This window comes from Bactrocera neohumeralis, chromosome 2 (genome assembly GCF_024586455.1).
Source record: "Bactrocera neohumeralis isolate Rockhampton chromosome 2, APGP_CSIRO_Bneo_wtdbg2-racon-allhic-juicebox.fasta_v2, whole genome shotgun sequence".
NCBI classification, from domain to species: Eukaryota; Metazoa; Arthropoda; class Insecta; order Diptera; family Tephritidae; genus Bactrocera; species Bactrocera neohumeralis.
Window position 1 is genome coordinate 20,116,801 of NC_065919.1, and position 13,431 is coordinate 20,130,231.

General features: G+C 38.4%; 1 protein-coding gene across 2 annotated transcripts in view; it reads right to left on the reverse strand.

Moving 5' to 3' along the window:
- Positions 1–710: 710 nt before the first annotated feature.
- Positions 711–13,431, reverse strand: part of LOC126751731 (glucose dehydrogenase [FAD, quinone]-like) — a 17,711-nt gene continuing 4,990 nt past the window's right edge. Inside the window, exons 2-6 of one of the 2 annotated variants that reach the window (XM_050462237.1) lie at positions 3,737–4,055; positions 1,795–2,732; positions 1,596–1,729; positions 1,389–1,541; positions 711–1,330 (exon numbers count right to left, since the gene is read on the reverse strand). In XM_050462237.1, the coding sequence (XP_050318194.1) occupies positions 977–1,330; positions 1,389–1,541; positions 1,596–1,729; positions 1,795–2,732; positions 3,737–4,023 (1,866 nt within the window). In that variant the 5' untranslated portion in view covers positions 4,024–4,055 and the 3' untranslated portion in view covers positions 711–976. Of the gene's footprint in view, positions 1,331–1,388; positions 1,542–1,595; positions 1,730–1,794; positions 2,733–3,736; positions 4,218–13,431 lie in introns of those variants that run through there. The other variant, XM_050462236.1, reaches the window with a different exon arrangement.

Below are 13,431 nucleotides of genomic sequence, written 5' to 3' on the forward strand. Positions count from 1 at the left end.
GGATTGTGGCTAGACGTTCATCCACCGGGGTGGATGACAGTACTCGGCGACGGAGTCTCTCTCCCACCACGAATCCCACTCCAAATTTGCGCTCCTTTATATGGCCACTGTAGTAAATGACACAAGGACCTACTCGCCTCAGTCCTTGTCCCGTCCATCGCATTTCTTGGACGGCGGTGGTGTCAGCCTTTATTTTCACGAGGACATCAACCAGCTGGGCAGCGGCACCTTCCCAATTAAGGGACCGGACATTCCAGATGCATGCCCTCAATTCGTAGTCCTTATTTCGTTTGCCATGGTCGTCATCAAAAGAGGGGTCACTCATCCGATGCTTGTTGTTCCTTTGCATTGGTATGATTTTTTGCGTGGCGGGTCCCAAACTCAGCGCACAACCCTATGTAGGGGATGTTTCGCCTTCTCACTTTAGCTCGCCTTCAAACGGATGTTCTTAGGCTACCCAGAGGATACTTGGTCAAAGACCGGAAGTCGTGAGCTGCTTGAGCCATGTGTAAAAGAATCGTTTCTGGCCACTCCCAAGTGAATGCGATCAGAGAACTGCTAATTCCTGCTTAACTATATTTCTAATGAGCTTGGTAAGGGGAGATACTTTCGTAAGTCTCTCTTTGATGTCGCGGAAAGATGTAAGTCTTCGGCACATACTTCGTTTTGTGATCATTGTGTAGAAGGTTCGCCAATTAACAGTTTACATATAAGCTATAACTCGAATTTTTTTTATTTAATTCGATATTTTTTACTTTTAAAATATTTTTATTAAAGCTTTATAAAATATTTTTCTTATAATAGTAGCACTAATGGCAGTTAATGGTTTCGTTGATCACATTGGTGGCGAGAATTTTTCATGAATACATTTGAGTAAATAATTGCTAAAACTAATGACTTGATATACCTACAATATCATGTATAACATAATATATAATAAATTAAATCTTTACATTACGACAAATACAGTTGCATCTTAGTACCGCATACGCCAAGAATTCTTTATCATATCGGCCGCCTTCTCTGCAATCATTATCACAATAGCGTTCGTATGTCCAGCCGGTATGGTGGGCATAATCGAAGCATCGACCACACGCAGATGTTTTATGCCGTGCACACGTAACTGTGGGTCCACTACTGCAGCAGCATCTGACGGAGGACCCATTTTACAAGTGCCCGCTTGATGCTGCAGACTGGAGCCATAACGACGCAGACAGCATTTCCAATAAGCCTTACTGTGAAAGGTCAGATGCTCACAGCCCAGGAACGGTTTCGCATTGAATGTGGTACCAAGGCGACGCATAGCTTTTGTTTGTGTGATTTGAAAAATCTGCAATGAAATTTAATTATAAGAGTACATTAATGAGTCGCGCCAGAAGGCAACTTGCCATTTGTACACCCTCCAACATGGCACGTATATCATCGGGATCTTGCATATAGTTTGGCTCCATGCGTGGCCAATGAAAAGGATTTGTACTGCGCAAGGATATGCGACCTCTACTGCTGGGGCGCAGCAGAACCGGCACCAGACCAAAGGTTTCCTGGAATTAAGGGACTTCATTCCGATAGAAATATTAAGTGACTGAAACACTAACCTTTTCGTGGAGACCTTCATACACTTTATAGTAAAATTCATCGGGCATCCCGAGTAAGTCACGCAAGGAACCCATATGATCACCACTCAGCGAGCCGGCGCCCAAAACAATCTCCATATCGGCGTAGTCCTTATCTGCATAATTTACAATGATCGCATGAAATATTCCTTAAATATTTTTACCAACAAAAAATACCCACCAACTGTCGAGTTTGGCGTACGCACGAAAGCGAAGCCTTCAGCACCACCGGGTATTGTATAAGGTCCTCTACCCTCCAAAATATAGTGTAGTATGTCAGTAGGATTCATTAGACGGCGATCATTTAAAGTCTTCGTGTCATTCACCGTAAATACCAGACCATTCAGCGTCACGTGATCTTGTAGGTTATAACCCACTTGCAAGTCACGCATTACGGGAATGCCTAGCTCTGCCAAATGCTCACGCGGTCCTATACCAGATAACATCAGCAACTGCGGCGAGGCGATGGTGCCCGCTGAGAGTATCACCTCCTTTCGGGCCTTCACTATATAACGCTGATGTTGCTTCACAAACTCCACACCAGTGGCTACCTTACTCACCGGATCCACAAGTATACGCGTTACCCAAGACTTCATTGAAATGTGTAAATTTGGTCGCGCAGCAATGGGTCTTATGAATGCTTTACTCGTGCTGCAACGTCGGCCATTGCGTAGATTTGCCTGTGCACGCGCAAATCCCATCAACTGCTCACCATTTGTATCCGTGATTTCGTAACCCATTTCGCGACTTGATTTCAGAAAGGCTTTTAGTATGCTTGACTTGAAGTCGGTGTAGCTGACATCGAGTGGACCGTTGCGTCCGTGGTACGGCGACTTGCGCAATTCTTCGATGCCAATATTTTCCGACTTTTTGAAATATGGCAACACCTCCTTATAACTCCAACCGTTATTGCCAAGCGCAGCCCAGTGATCATAGTCTTTGCGATGGCCACGAGTGTAAAGCATGAAATTTATGAGACTTGTACCGCCAATGCCACGTCCTTTCGGCCAATTGCAGACACCACCTTTCAGACCCTGGCAAGCATTCGGTGTTGGATCAGACTTGTAACCCCAATTGTAGCGTGTCATTTGGGTTAGCGCGGCGGTGAGGGGGACGTCACTAAGAAGAGGAATAGAAAGAGAGGTCAGTTATTAAATCCACCCAAGTGATTAGAGACAACTTTCAGAGTTGCGATAAATGTAAGACTTTATCGATCTTTTTTGGTAGTGAAAACATGCATAAGATATAGCGCAATAAAAATCAGCGATTTAAACACCCTTTTGTTTTTCAACGAACACTCTTCATCTTTATTGGCAAAGACATCGCTGTCGCGGTTATAGCCGAGTTTACAATAACGCGCCAGTCGTTCTACTTTTTCGCTTTTTTTCGCCAATTGGAGATTCAAAGTGTAGCTAGGACCTTCTTGACCTGGCCTTTCCAACAGAGGTTTTTTTTTCCTCTGCTTCCCCCGACGGGTACTGTGTCGAACAATCTCAGAGCTGGAGAGCCCATTCGTACGACGTGTCCTAGCCAGCGTGGCCACAGTCTATTAAATGGCTGAACTCTGGCAATGTCGTCGTATATCTCGCACAGCTCGACGTTCCATCAAGTGCGGCGTTCGCCGTTGCCAATGCGCAATGAACATTAAATCTTCAGTAGAACCTTTCTCTCGAAATCTCGTACCGCTGACTCATCCATGCCTCTAGACCATATAGCAGGATGGGTATGATGAGTGACTTGTAGAATTTGGTCTTTGTTCGTCAAGAGAGGACTTTACTTCTCAATACTTTACTTCTCAACTGCTTATCAGTCCGATTTGGCAAGAGTTATTTTGCGCTGAATTTATTAAATTCCGAAACACAGACAACTTTGCCATGATCTAGCAAAATTATAGGTTTGACTTTGGATGGCAAAGATGCCAGTTTTTCAGATTTCTTCCATCTTCCTGTAACCCTCAAACCTTATAATCTTTAACCGAAATACAAAACTTTTGAACCAAAGAGTTATAAAACATTCATTCATTTTATCTAACCTAATCTATGTATACATTGTGACGGACCTTAAAAGAGGGCCGAAAATTGCAAAACTTACTAAGAATTGGAATCCCCAAATTTTCTACTTACCTCAAGAACGTTTCCTGATCGCCCGCCTCCAGCAACAGCACCGTCGCGTTGTTGATCTCACTTAGTCTATTGGCAACAACACAGCCACCCGAACCAGCGCCGATAATTATGAAATCATAAGCCTCCTCGAACGTTTGAGTATCGGGTAGGCGCGTATTGAGTAGTGACGTCTCGAAATTGCGTGCCAAATCGACGAGTGGCTGTGCAGTCATTAGCAGTGGCAAAGTGGCAAGCCAGAGGCTGATGCAGCTCCAAGTGATGTGTGGCATACCGCAGCTCGTTGTCATACTAATCGATGGAAAAGCGGCAGCAGCTGTGCCTGCGGTTAGAAGAGGAGGGTAAGAGGTATAAGCAAACATTGCACTTGCAAAATAAATTTGTGAAAACACTCTTAGTTGTGCGATTTCGTAGATATGTGTATATGTGTATGTACTAATGTGTGCAAATAAGTGGCATAGCTACTTAGCGTTGTGGTGCTAATTGTATGCGCTACTTATATTTCTAAATTAAGTTCTAATTCACATACTGAGTGGTGTTAAGCAGGTAATTAGCGCATGGCCTTGAGCGTCATTTAATGCATTATTTGCTGTTTTGGTTATTGTAAGAATTATTTTTATTTTTGCAATGTGTGGAATGCAACCAGCTCTGCTTCTAATAATTAATTACATTATATTAATTCTTACTTTAGATGAATTAAATATCAATGAAAATGTCAGCATAAAACTATGTACGGGGTATTAGTATACGGAAAAGCTCATTTAAAATTCTCGAATTTAGACTTTAGGGTTTTAGACTTCAATACCGTATATAAGGATATAAGTGTCCATGGCTGTGTTCATATTAAAACTGTAGGAAAAATACCTCCGCAAAGTGAGCAAATATAATAAAAGCTCTATACGAAATACGCGCTCCTCATTATCTGATAAATTTTATAATGAGTTTCTTTCAACGGACGAGGGCACTCAGAGCTACACTATCTCCCGTGGAATACCGCAAGGCTCGGTTTTAGTCCCACTACTATAAAACCTGATGTGCAGCGGAGTGTTAAGAATACTGCAACCAAAAAGTGTGAAACACATATGCGGACGACCTCATAGTGGTCGCAGTGGCAAAGCATCTGGATGACCTCCGGATCAAATTAAATGACTGCATAAATGGTTTGCGACAATGATTTGCTGCCATGAGTCTAGAGCTGGCTGAGCAGAAAACAGAAGTCGTGCTCATAAGCTCGAGGAGAATTGAAGAAAAGATATCGCTCACCATCGGAGAATGTGAGATTACTTCACAGCCACAGTTGAAGTGTCTTAGTGTAATAGTGGACTCAATACTCACATTCAAGGAATACTTGGAAAATACGACACGCAAATCAAATACAATATATGTATAATGCTTTATCTAGAATTATGGCAAAAAAAAAGCTATGTGCGTTCCAGCAGACGATTTTTAATAGCGAATGTAATAAGTTCAGTTATACTGTATGCGACTCCAATATGGATACAGGCGGTAGACATAAAATCATAAGCTAGACCAATTAACGCAGTGCATAGACTTTCTGCAATACGCGTGATAAGTGCTTTCCGAACCATCTCAAATGACGCTACGTATGGTGCCGATTGACATCCAGGGAGACGAATTCGACGACGCGAATATACAACTTATCAGAGACGTCAACGGTGGCAAGCTTCATGGACGGCGGGTCCACAGACTGATTCCGGACAAACATTCGTGGATAGATAGACAACATGAGGACATGGATTTCCAACTAATCCAAACAGTCAGTGGCCATGGATGCTTTGGAAGCTTCGTATACAAATATTATCATAACTTTAGTCCATATTGTCCGACGTGTACAGAGTGTATAGAAGACTCTGAACACGCACATTTCTCTCGGTTTTGAACCACATTTGGAGGTATTCTCACGGTGGAAAATTTTACTGCAATTATGTGCGAGTTCTCTGTAAAATAGAAAGCTGTCAGCGAAGCGGCAGCTCTAATTATGATGATATTGAGACATTTACAACAGATTATGTGACAGTCAGTCCATACTATAGAGGAGACTTAAATGTCTTCTTCTCTCCCATAAAGAAATACTTTGTTCAGTGGTCCCGTAGGAGAGACATAAGATAAGAGTGGGTTAGGTTTAGCGGCTTAAAGTACCGCTTCCTCCTGCTATAAAAAAGGGTAAGCGAATTAGCTGTGCCTTCGAACATTTTTCAATAAAAAATGCTTTCGTACTCAAAACACACTATCGCTCGATCTTCTTCAAAAAGGCAGCACAAAACAGATCTTCAATATTACAAACATACTTAAACTAGTTCCAATTATATTTAAACACATTTAAAACCAAAGTTCCTCCATTAAATTTTTGCATTCAAAAAGAGTTTTCGATATATGTGCACATAACAACTTCCTGCTTGCTCTCAAAATTACAAAGCGATATAAAATATATTGACTTCTTTCAAAAAAAAAAAACAAAATTAATTATGCAAACGGAATTCACAAATAAAATCCTAAAAAGCAATAAAATAAATTCTGTGAAAACCACTGTCAATTCGAAAGATTCTTGACCTTGAAGCAGCGTTCAATAGTTTTGCTCTTGTACCACCAACTTGGCAACCGGTTTGCGGCAGCTCAAGTTCAAAATCGAGTGAATGCAATGGACGCCAGCTCACACTCACTACAACAACAGGTTAGTATCTTCAAAACTATAAGTTAAGCACGAATTATGGCAAAAGGAAAATAAGAAACAAAATCGAATCGAGGATGAACTGCATACGAAACGGCAATCAAAACAAACTGAAAAGGCAAAGACCGGTTCAGCGTCGCTTTCAGCCAAATCAAAACAAAAACGGCAAAATGCGTACAAAAACAACAACAATTACAGTCATTATAAACAGTATACGTACGTGCAAGCTTTTCGTAAAACAACCGTTTTGTAGCGCTCATTATCGGCACATATACATATGCAAGTGGAATACATACAGCCGTACATACACATTCGATCGTTTGAATCGATTTTAATTTTTTTACCATAAAAGCCGACAATTACGCACAGAAATGCTTGAATGCGAAACACTTGCAAGCTTGCGCTTCGTTTTGTTTTTATTGCTGCAAATTTATTGCGGATTGTCGCTTTTAATATCGCGATTTTCATGAACGCCTAAGAGCACAGCACCCTTCGAAATATCTTAGCATTTTATTGGTGTCAAAAATCACTTAGCCCGATGATTGAGTTGACCATGATTGTAGCAACTTGTAATGATATGGGTGCTTGGGTTCGCGTTTGATGCTTCTTAGTTATAATATTGACATTTCAATTTTCTGCGGCAAACCTTTGAGAGGTAGTTGCAGGTTTGCACACTTATACAGGGTGCTGCGTTATTTTGTAGTTGCATAATATGTGTTAGTTAGATTATATATTGATTGTCAAATATCTCCCTTCCGCTTTTTTTGCTCTTTATTCAAAGCTTTATAAAAAGTGTTACAATGATCGGATTTAGTTCAAATATGCGCCGTTTTGTTTGATAATCTGTTTCCATTTAGACCACTTTTCACAAGCCTCTTTAGTGTTCCACGTTAAGCCAACAAAGGCGTTCGCCATGGACAGGAACAGGTAGTAATCACTTGGTGCTATAACCGGGCTATATTGTGGATGCGATAAAATCTCCCATACGAGCTCCCGTAACTTATGACGAGTCATCAACGAAGTGTGTGGTCTGGCGTTGTCCTGGTGGAACACTACGCCCTTCCTGTTGGCCAATTCTGAACGCTTCTGGTCGATCTCCTGCTTTAAGCGGTCCCAATCCCACCAAACACACAGCAAAACCTTCCTGACCGTCAATCCCAGCTTGACCACTGTTTGGGACGATTCACCGGCCTTCGATCACGACCGTCTTCGCTTGCTATTGTCGTATGTGATCCATTTTTCCACTATCCGCTTCAAAAATGGGTCGAGTTCGTTCCGTTTCAGCAGCATTTCACAGGCGATGATTCGGTCCAAAAGGTTTTTTGCGTCAAATCAAGCGGCACCCAAACATCAAGCTTTTTCGTGTATCCAGCTGTCTGCAGATGGTTTAAAATGGTTTGGTAACTAACTCCCATCTTCTGGGCGATGTCACGAGTTGCCACATGCCGGTCTAACTCGATGTTTTCCATGATTTGATCGGTATTCGTTGTCACAGGTCTTCCGCCGGTTGGATTATCCATGATGTTGTTTTCACCTGCTCTGAATCGTCGAAACCATTTCTCCGCATTTCGAAGTGATAGAGTACCATCGCCCAAAACACCATTAATCTCACGGAACGTTTCTGCAGTGGATTTGCCTTTAACGAAGGAAAACTTTAAAATAGCGCGAATTTCGGCATTAGAGAACTCCATGTTTACACGTCTATAACTGTTGAACGCAATATCCAAACTAATCATGCATAGCGTCATTTTGTAGGTTATTTCAAAGACCTTTCAAAGATGTATAGTATTGCCAGATACGAGCTCTGTAGCGTTTTATACATAGCCACGAAATTCAAAAGACAAAAAGGCGGAAGGGAGATATTTGACAACCTAATATTAACAATGTTAATTTATAGAAATAATATTTCTAATAGTATGTAGGAAATAACCCCGTAAGCCATGATCAGGGAGGATGCGCCCACGCCCCCCTGGAAGAGAAGAACAATGTGATCAAAAATGCCTTCTATGAGCACTTGAAGCGCAGCTATAAAAGCTGCCTGGCCATGATATCAAAATCGTGCTTGGCAAATTTAACGCCAGGTTGAGAAAAGAAGGTTTCTTTGACACCACAGTTCCACCCTTGGAATCTACATTTAGCCCTAAACAGCGAAAAGAAACAACAACAGGCGCATTGTGTGCCTTTCTTAGTTTAGTATGTCTTTCACTTGAAACGCCGAAAATAATATTTTTTCATACAATTATGTCGAATTTTATGACTGAAAAAGTATTTCTGAGGCGTGTTCGTCTCCATTACTTTACGGCGAAAGTTTGAAGATAAGAAACAGAAAGCATTACGCGAAGAAAATTGTTGCCAAACACAAGAAAAGTGCGCAGAAACTTTGGGAGCCACACCGGCAGGCAGTTTAAAACGTTTAAAAGCAGCCGCATACATTCGGAAACATTTGGAAAAAAGCGATTGGGAAGCTTTGCCTCACCTACCTCATAGTCGAGACCTTTGCCCTTATGCCTACCATTTGTTCTGGTCGATGCAGCACGCTCTCGCTGAATACGGTTCCGATCAGTACAGGGTATCAAAAATTAGCTTAATTCACTTTTGGCCACTGGCGCTGTTCTTTAGAGAGGAAATCTATAAATTGCCAGAATGATCGGAAAGTGTTACAGCTTCAGTTGAGTAAAGCTTTGAATATATAATTATTTGCTTTTGCAACACCCTGTATAATTGGAATGCATTTGACGTCATTGTTTACAGTAAATGCAATTAAATTGAGGATACATCAGTAAACAAATGTGTGTGCAGGCGTGCTAATGGTGCGCACGCGCGTCACACTTCAAATGTTTGTAATTCTAATGAGAATTGCCGAGCATAAAAGACCTTCACTGCGGCAAATATGCATACAAATTGACAGAAGTAGAACTACAAAGTGCTACAATGTATTGAGTATATAGAAATTTTTTTTTCGAAAACGGAATCTATTTATACTTTCATTCAATATTCTGGCGTACTTCACAGCGATCGCTTAGAAGGTAGGCTAGGTTGACATAGTTAGAATTATTGGTGCTTCACGAAATATGAATTTAATTTTAAAAAGTTTTCTTACCTTTAATTAATTTTTAAAAGTTGCATAATAAAACAAAAATCTGTTGGCACCAATTTTTTTGAAGGTTAAGATTAATACAATTACTTTGGCATTAGAAATCGGCGGTAAACACAATAGAACTTTGGCCATACTAGCTTTAACATCACAGTGTTTCCAGAAAACGGAAAATCAAAATTTTTAAAGTTGCCATATGATGATTATTAGTATTATCGTATCCTCCAAGTGTTAAGTATCCAAGTGTTTGGTATCTTTAGAACACTACTATGACATAGTATTACTAGATTATATGACATGTTTATTAGAAAATCTTTATCAAAATTAAAAAGTATTATTTTCACCACTAACTTAGTATTAAAGTATAAACAGTATTAATAAACTATCTAAGCAAAGGTCTAACAAAATAGAATATAAAATATTCACCACGTGGTGGAATACTAAGAAAATGTCTATGTAATCAAAAATATTATTCACCATATGGTGAGTATTAATGTATCAAAAATTAAAAAGTATTATTATCACCACCAGATGAGTATTAAGATATTAACAAAATTATTACAAATCTTCTTCAAAATTAAAGAGTAATATTCTCACCACTAGCTGAGTATTGAAATGTAAGCACTACTGTTATAAAAAGTAATGGTAACATATTAATAAAATATTTAAGAAAAAGTCTAAAAAATTAAAATATATCATATTCACCACGTGGTGAAATACCAAGAAAATATCGATAATAAAGAATGTTATTCACCTCGTGGTGAGTATTAAGATACCAATAAACTAAAAGGTATTTTTCTCACCACTAGCTGAGTATTAAGATATAAAAAATGTTGTAAAACAATAATATTCACATTTATAAATCTCTTAAACAAACATTTATCAAATGAAAATATATATAATATATAAATATATATTTTTTACCCCTGTGAAATACTAAGAAAATATCTATTAAACAAAAAATCTTAATCACTACATGGTGAGTATTAAGTTATTAACAGAAAACTGCTACAAAGTTAAAAGTTATCATTTTATCAAGTGGTCCAACAAAAAAATACTCCATACAAGGACTTCAGTTTGAGCCTTGTAGCTAGCTTAATATATACAGTTTATATCCATATAATAGCTAATTTCTATTGGCACTCGATAGAAGAGACTGTAGTAACATGATGGGAATACTAACTGGTCACTGCCTGGTGGCGACACACGCCCTCATAATGGGGCTGACCGAACAAGAAGATTGCAGGAAATGTCTAGATCAGGGCACTAGAAAAACAATAAGCATCCTTGTGCAATGGCAAGACTACGTTGTAAGCATATCTGGTCTCCAGACAGCAGAGTCTGTTAAGGTTCGTGTCAAGCTCAGATATCCTAAACGATGAATACTCCTCTCGGACTTAGGGACTGTACTCCATCTGGTAACGCAAAGGACCAAACTGGTCTATGTGTGGCTTATGTGCCTACAAGAATTACCTAACTTAACCGATATAATAGCTATATGTGCGCAAAATTTAGTAAGACTGGAAAGTCCAATTTTATGTTTAGTGTTTACTATACCCTTGTCTTTCTGAAGTACATGAAGTGCATTCGGCGATTTTTACGATGAGTGAAATTTTCCCAGAAAATTTCCATAAAATTTTGTGTGTTGAATCAAATTTTCTGCTGCCGAAACGTTCAGAATGTTGGAAAAAGCCTTCGATGATAATTGTTTGTTTGACAAAGAGGGTTGAGAACGTCGTGACGACGGACCATCTCCAGAGCGGCTATCAACAACAACTGATAATCAACACGTCAATAAAATAAAATGCTTGAGCTTCGACGATTAACAGCCAGAGATCGTAATGATGCCAATATGATGCCGAACGTTGGAATATCAGATGGTTCAGTGAAATCTATTTTGAAAGATCATTTTGGCCTAAGAAAAAAAAAGCATTCCAAAATCACTAAATTTTTTCGAAAAACAACATCACCAATATATCAAGAAACATATTACTTATTACTAGCGATGAGTTTTGGATCTAAGTTTACGACCCGGAAACAGACGATCACTGGTCCGAATAGTGTGGCAGAGGTGAGCCATAGCCGAAAAAACTACGTAAAGCCGGTCAAAAATCATGGTTATATTGATAGTTTTCGTCGATTATCGGTGTGTGGTGCACTGCGAAATCTTTCCGACGGACCAAACTGTCAACAAAGAATACTATTTGAGTATTACGCGTCGTTTGCGCGAAGCTACAGGTATTCGTAAAAAGAGGCCGGAATTATGGACCGAAAACTCTAGGTTTTCGCACCACGATAATATCCCGGAAATTGTCTTTAAGAACTGTTTCGAGGATTCGGAAAAACATCGGCGCAAGTGCATTAGAACAAAGGGGAATTAATTTGAGAAAGACGGCATAGATTTTGAAGAATAAATTAAGAATTTCAAAATTATGAACAAAGTCTTACTATTTTTTGCTCATAGTAATAATAGGGTATCTAGGGTAATAATAGGGTATCTGGGTATTGAGGGTGTACAATTTATAACAATAAATTATAGCGGTATATATAGTACAAATACCTATGCTTGAAAAATAATAGCTTTCAACATTCTAAATGTGTCAATTAAGATTTAAATTCAATATCCACATGTACGGCAGCACTGCTATATTAGATTTATGCACTTGTTTGGAATATTAATGCCGTTTAATTGGTTTGTTGGATCAATTTTTGAATTTTTTATTTTCACTGACACATTTTACAAAGGCAAAACCAACCGTTATAGACAATGTAAGCATTTGCACATATGCAGATATGCACATATATATTAGGGTGGATAAAAAAAAATTACTTTTTTTCGTTTGGTACTCTGAAAAATAGGTTCCTAGACACCTCTAAGAAAGCCTCTCCAAAAACCTATGAGTTTCATCATTCATAATAATTTTTTTCATTGAGTTATAAAATTCATGAGAAATAAAAAATTTTCCCAAAAATAATCAAACTTCAATCGTTAATATCTTTTAAACGTTCGGGTTTACGAAAAAATCATCATAGACCTTTTTTGTAGAGCATTCAATTTCCTACAAAATCTAAGGAACAAGATATTTTTTCAAGTAGTTGGAAGCGAGATATAAATTTTTCTGTCTGATAATAAGAAAAAATAGAAAACTGTAAGAAGGAGGACCTTCCCGTTACAATTAAGAACTCATGCTCGGAGAGGCTTTCTTAGAGGTGTCTAGGAACCTATTTTTCAGAGTACCAAACAAAAAAAAAATTTTTTGTTTTGATCCACCCTAATATATGTGTATATGTGTATATATATATCAACAGATACATAAGTTTGTGTATTATTTTTTTTTTTGTATTGAAGTTCTAATTTCTTTCGCTTTTATTTCTAGTTCACTTTCCCGCGCATAAACCTCAGCAGAGCGCCAGAACACTTTCATTTAATTAGCATTCTAGGCACATTATAGCTATTTCAACAAAAAAACGTTGGTGATTTGATTCGCTCTTCACTTAGAGTGCATGAATTCACATTTGCTATCTTCATATGCCATATACAACAACAATAAATACTTCTATTAGTAGTGAGGTGCTAAAAGTATTTATGACAACAATTTTATCTATGAATTGCTGCCGCATCCAATGTGAACTCCATTATTGTGTGTATTTAAAAATTATTTTATTTTAATTAAATTAACACTTAATAAAACTATTTTCTGATATCCATTATCTGGTGTTTTTATTGCCTTGTTATTATAATTTAATAGGCATAAACTCTAAATTCCAATATATTTGGTTTTGCATTTTTTTTTTAAATATTAACTATGAATAATAAACGTTTTATACTCTAGCAACTTGCAGGATTCAAAACCAGTGAAATACGCTAAGGAGGATCGGAATTCAAGCAATTTTATATATACATACATATTTTAT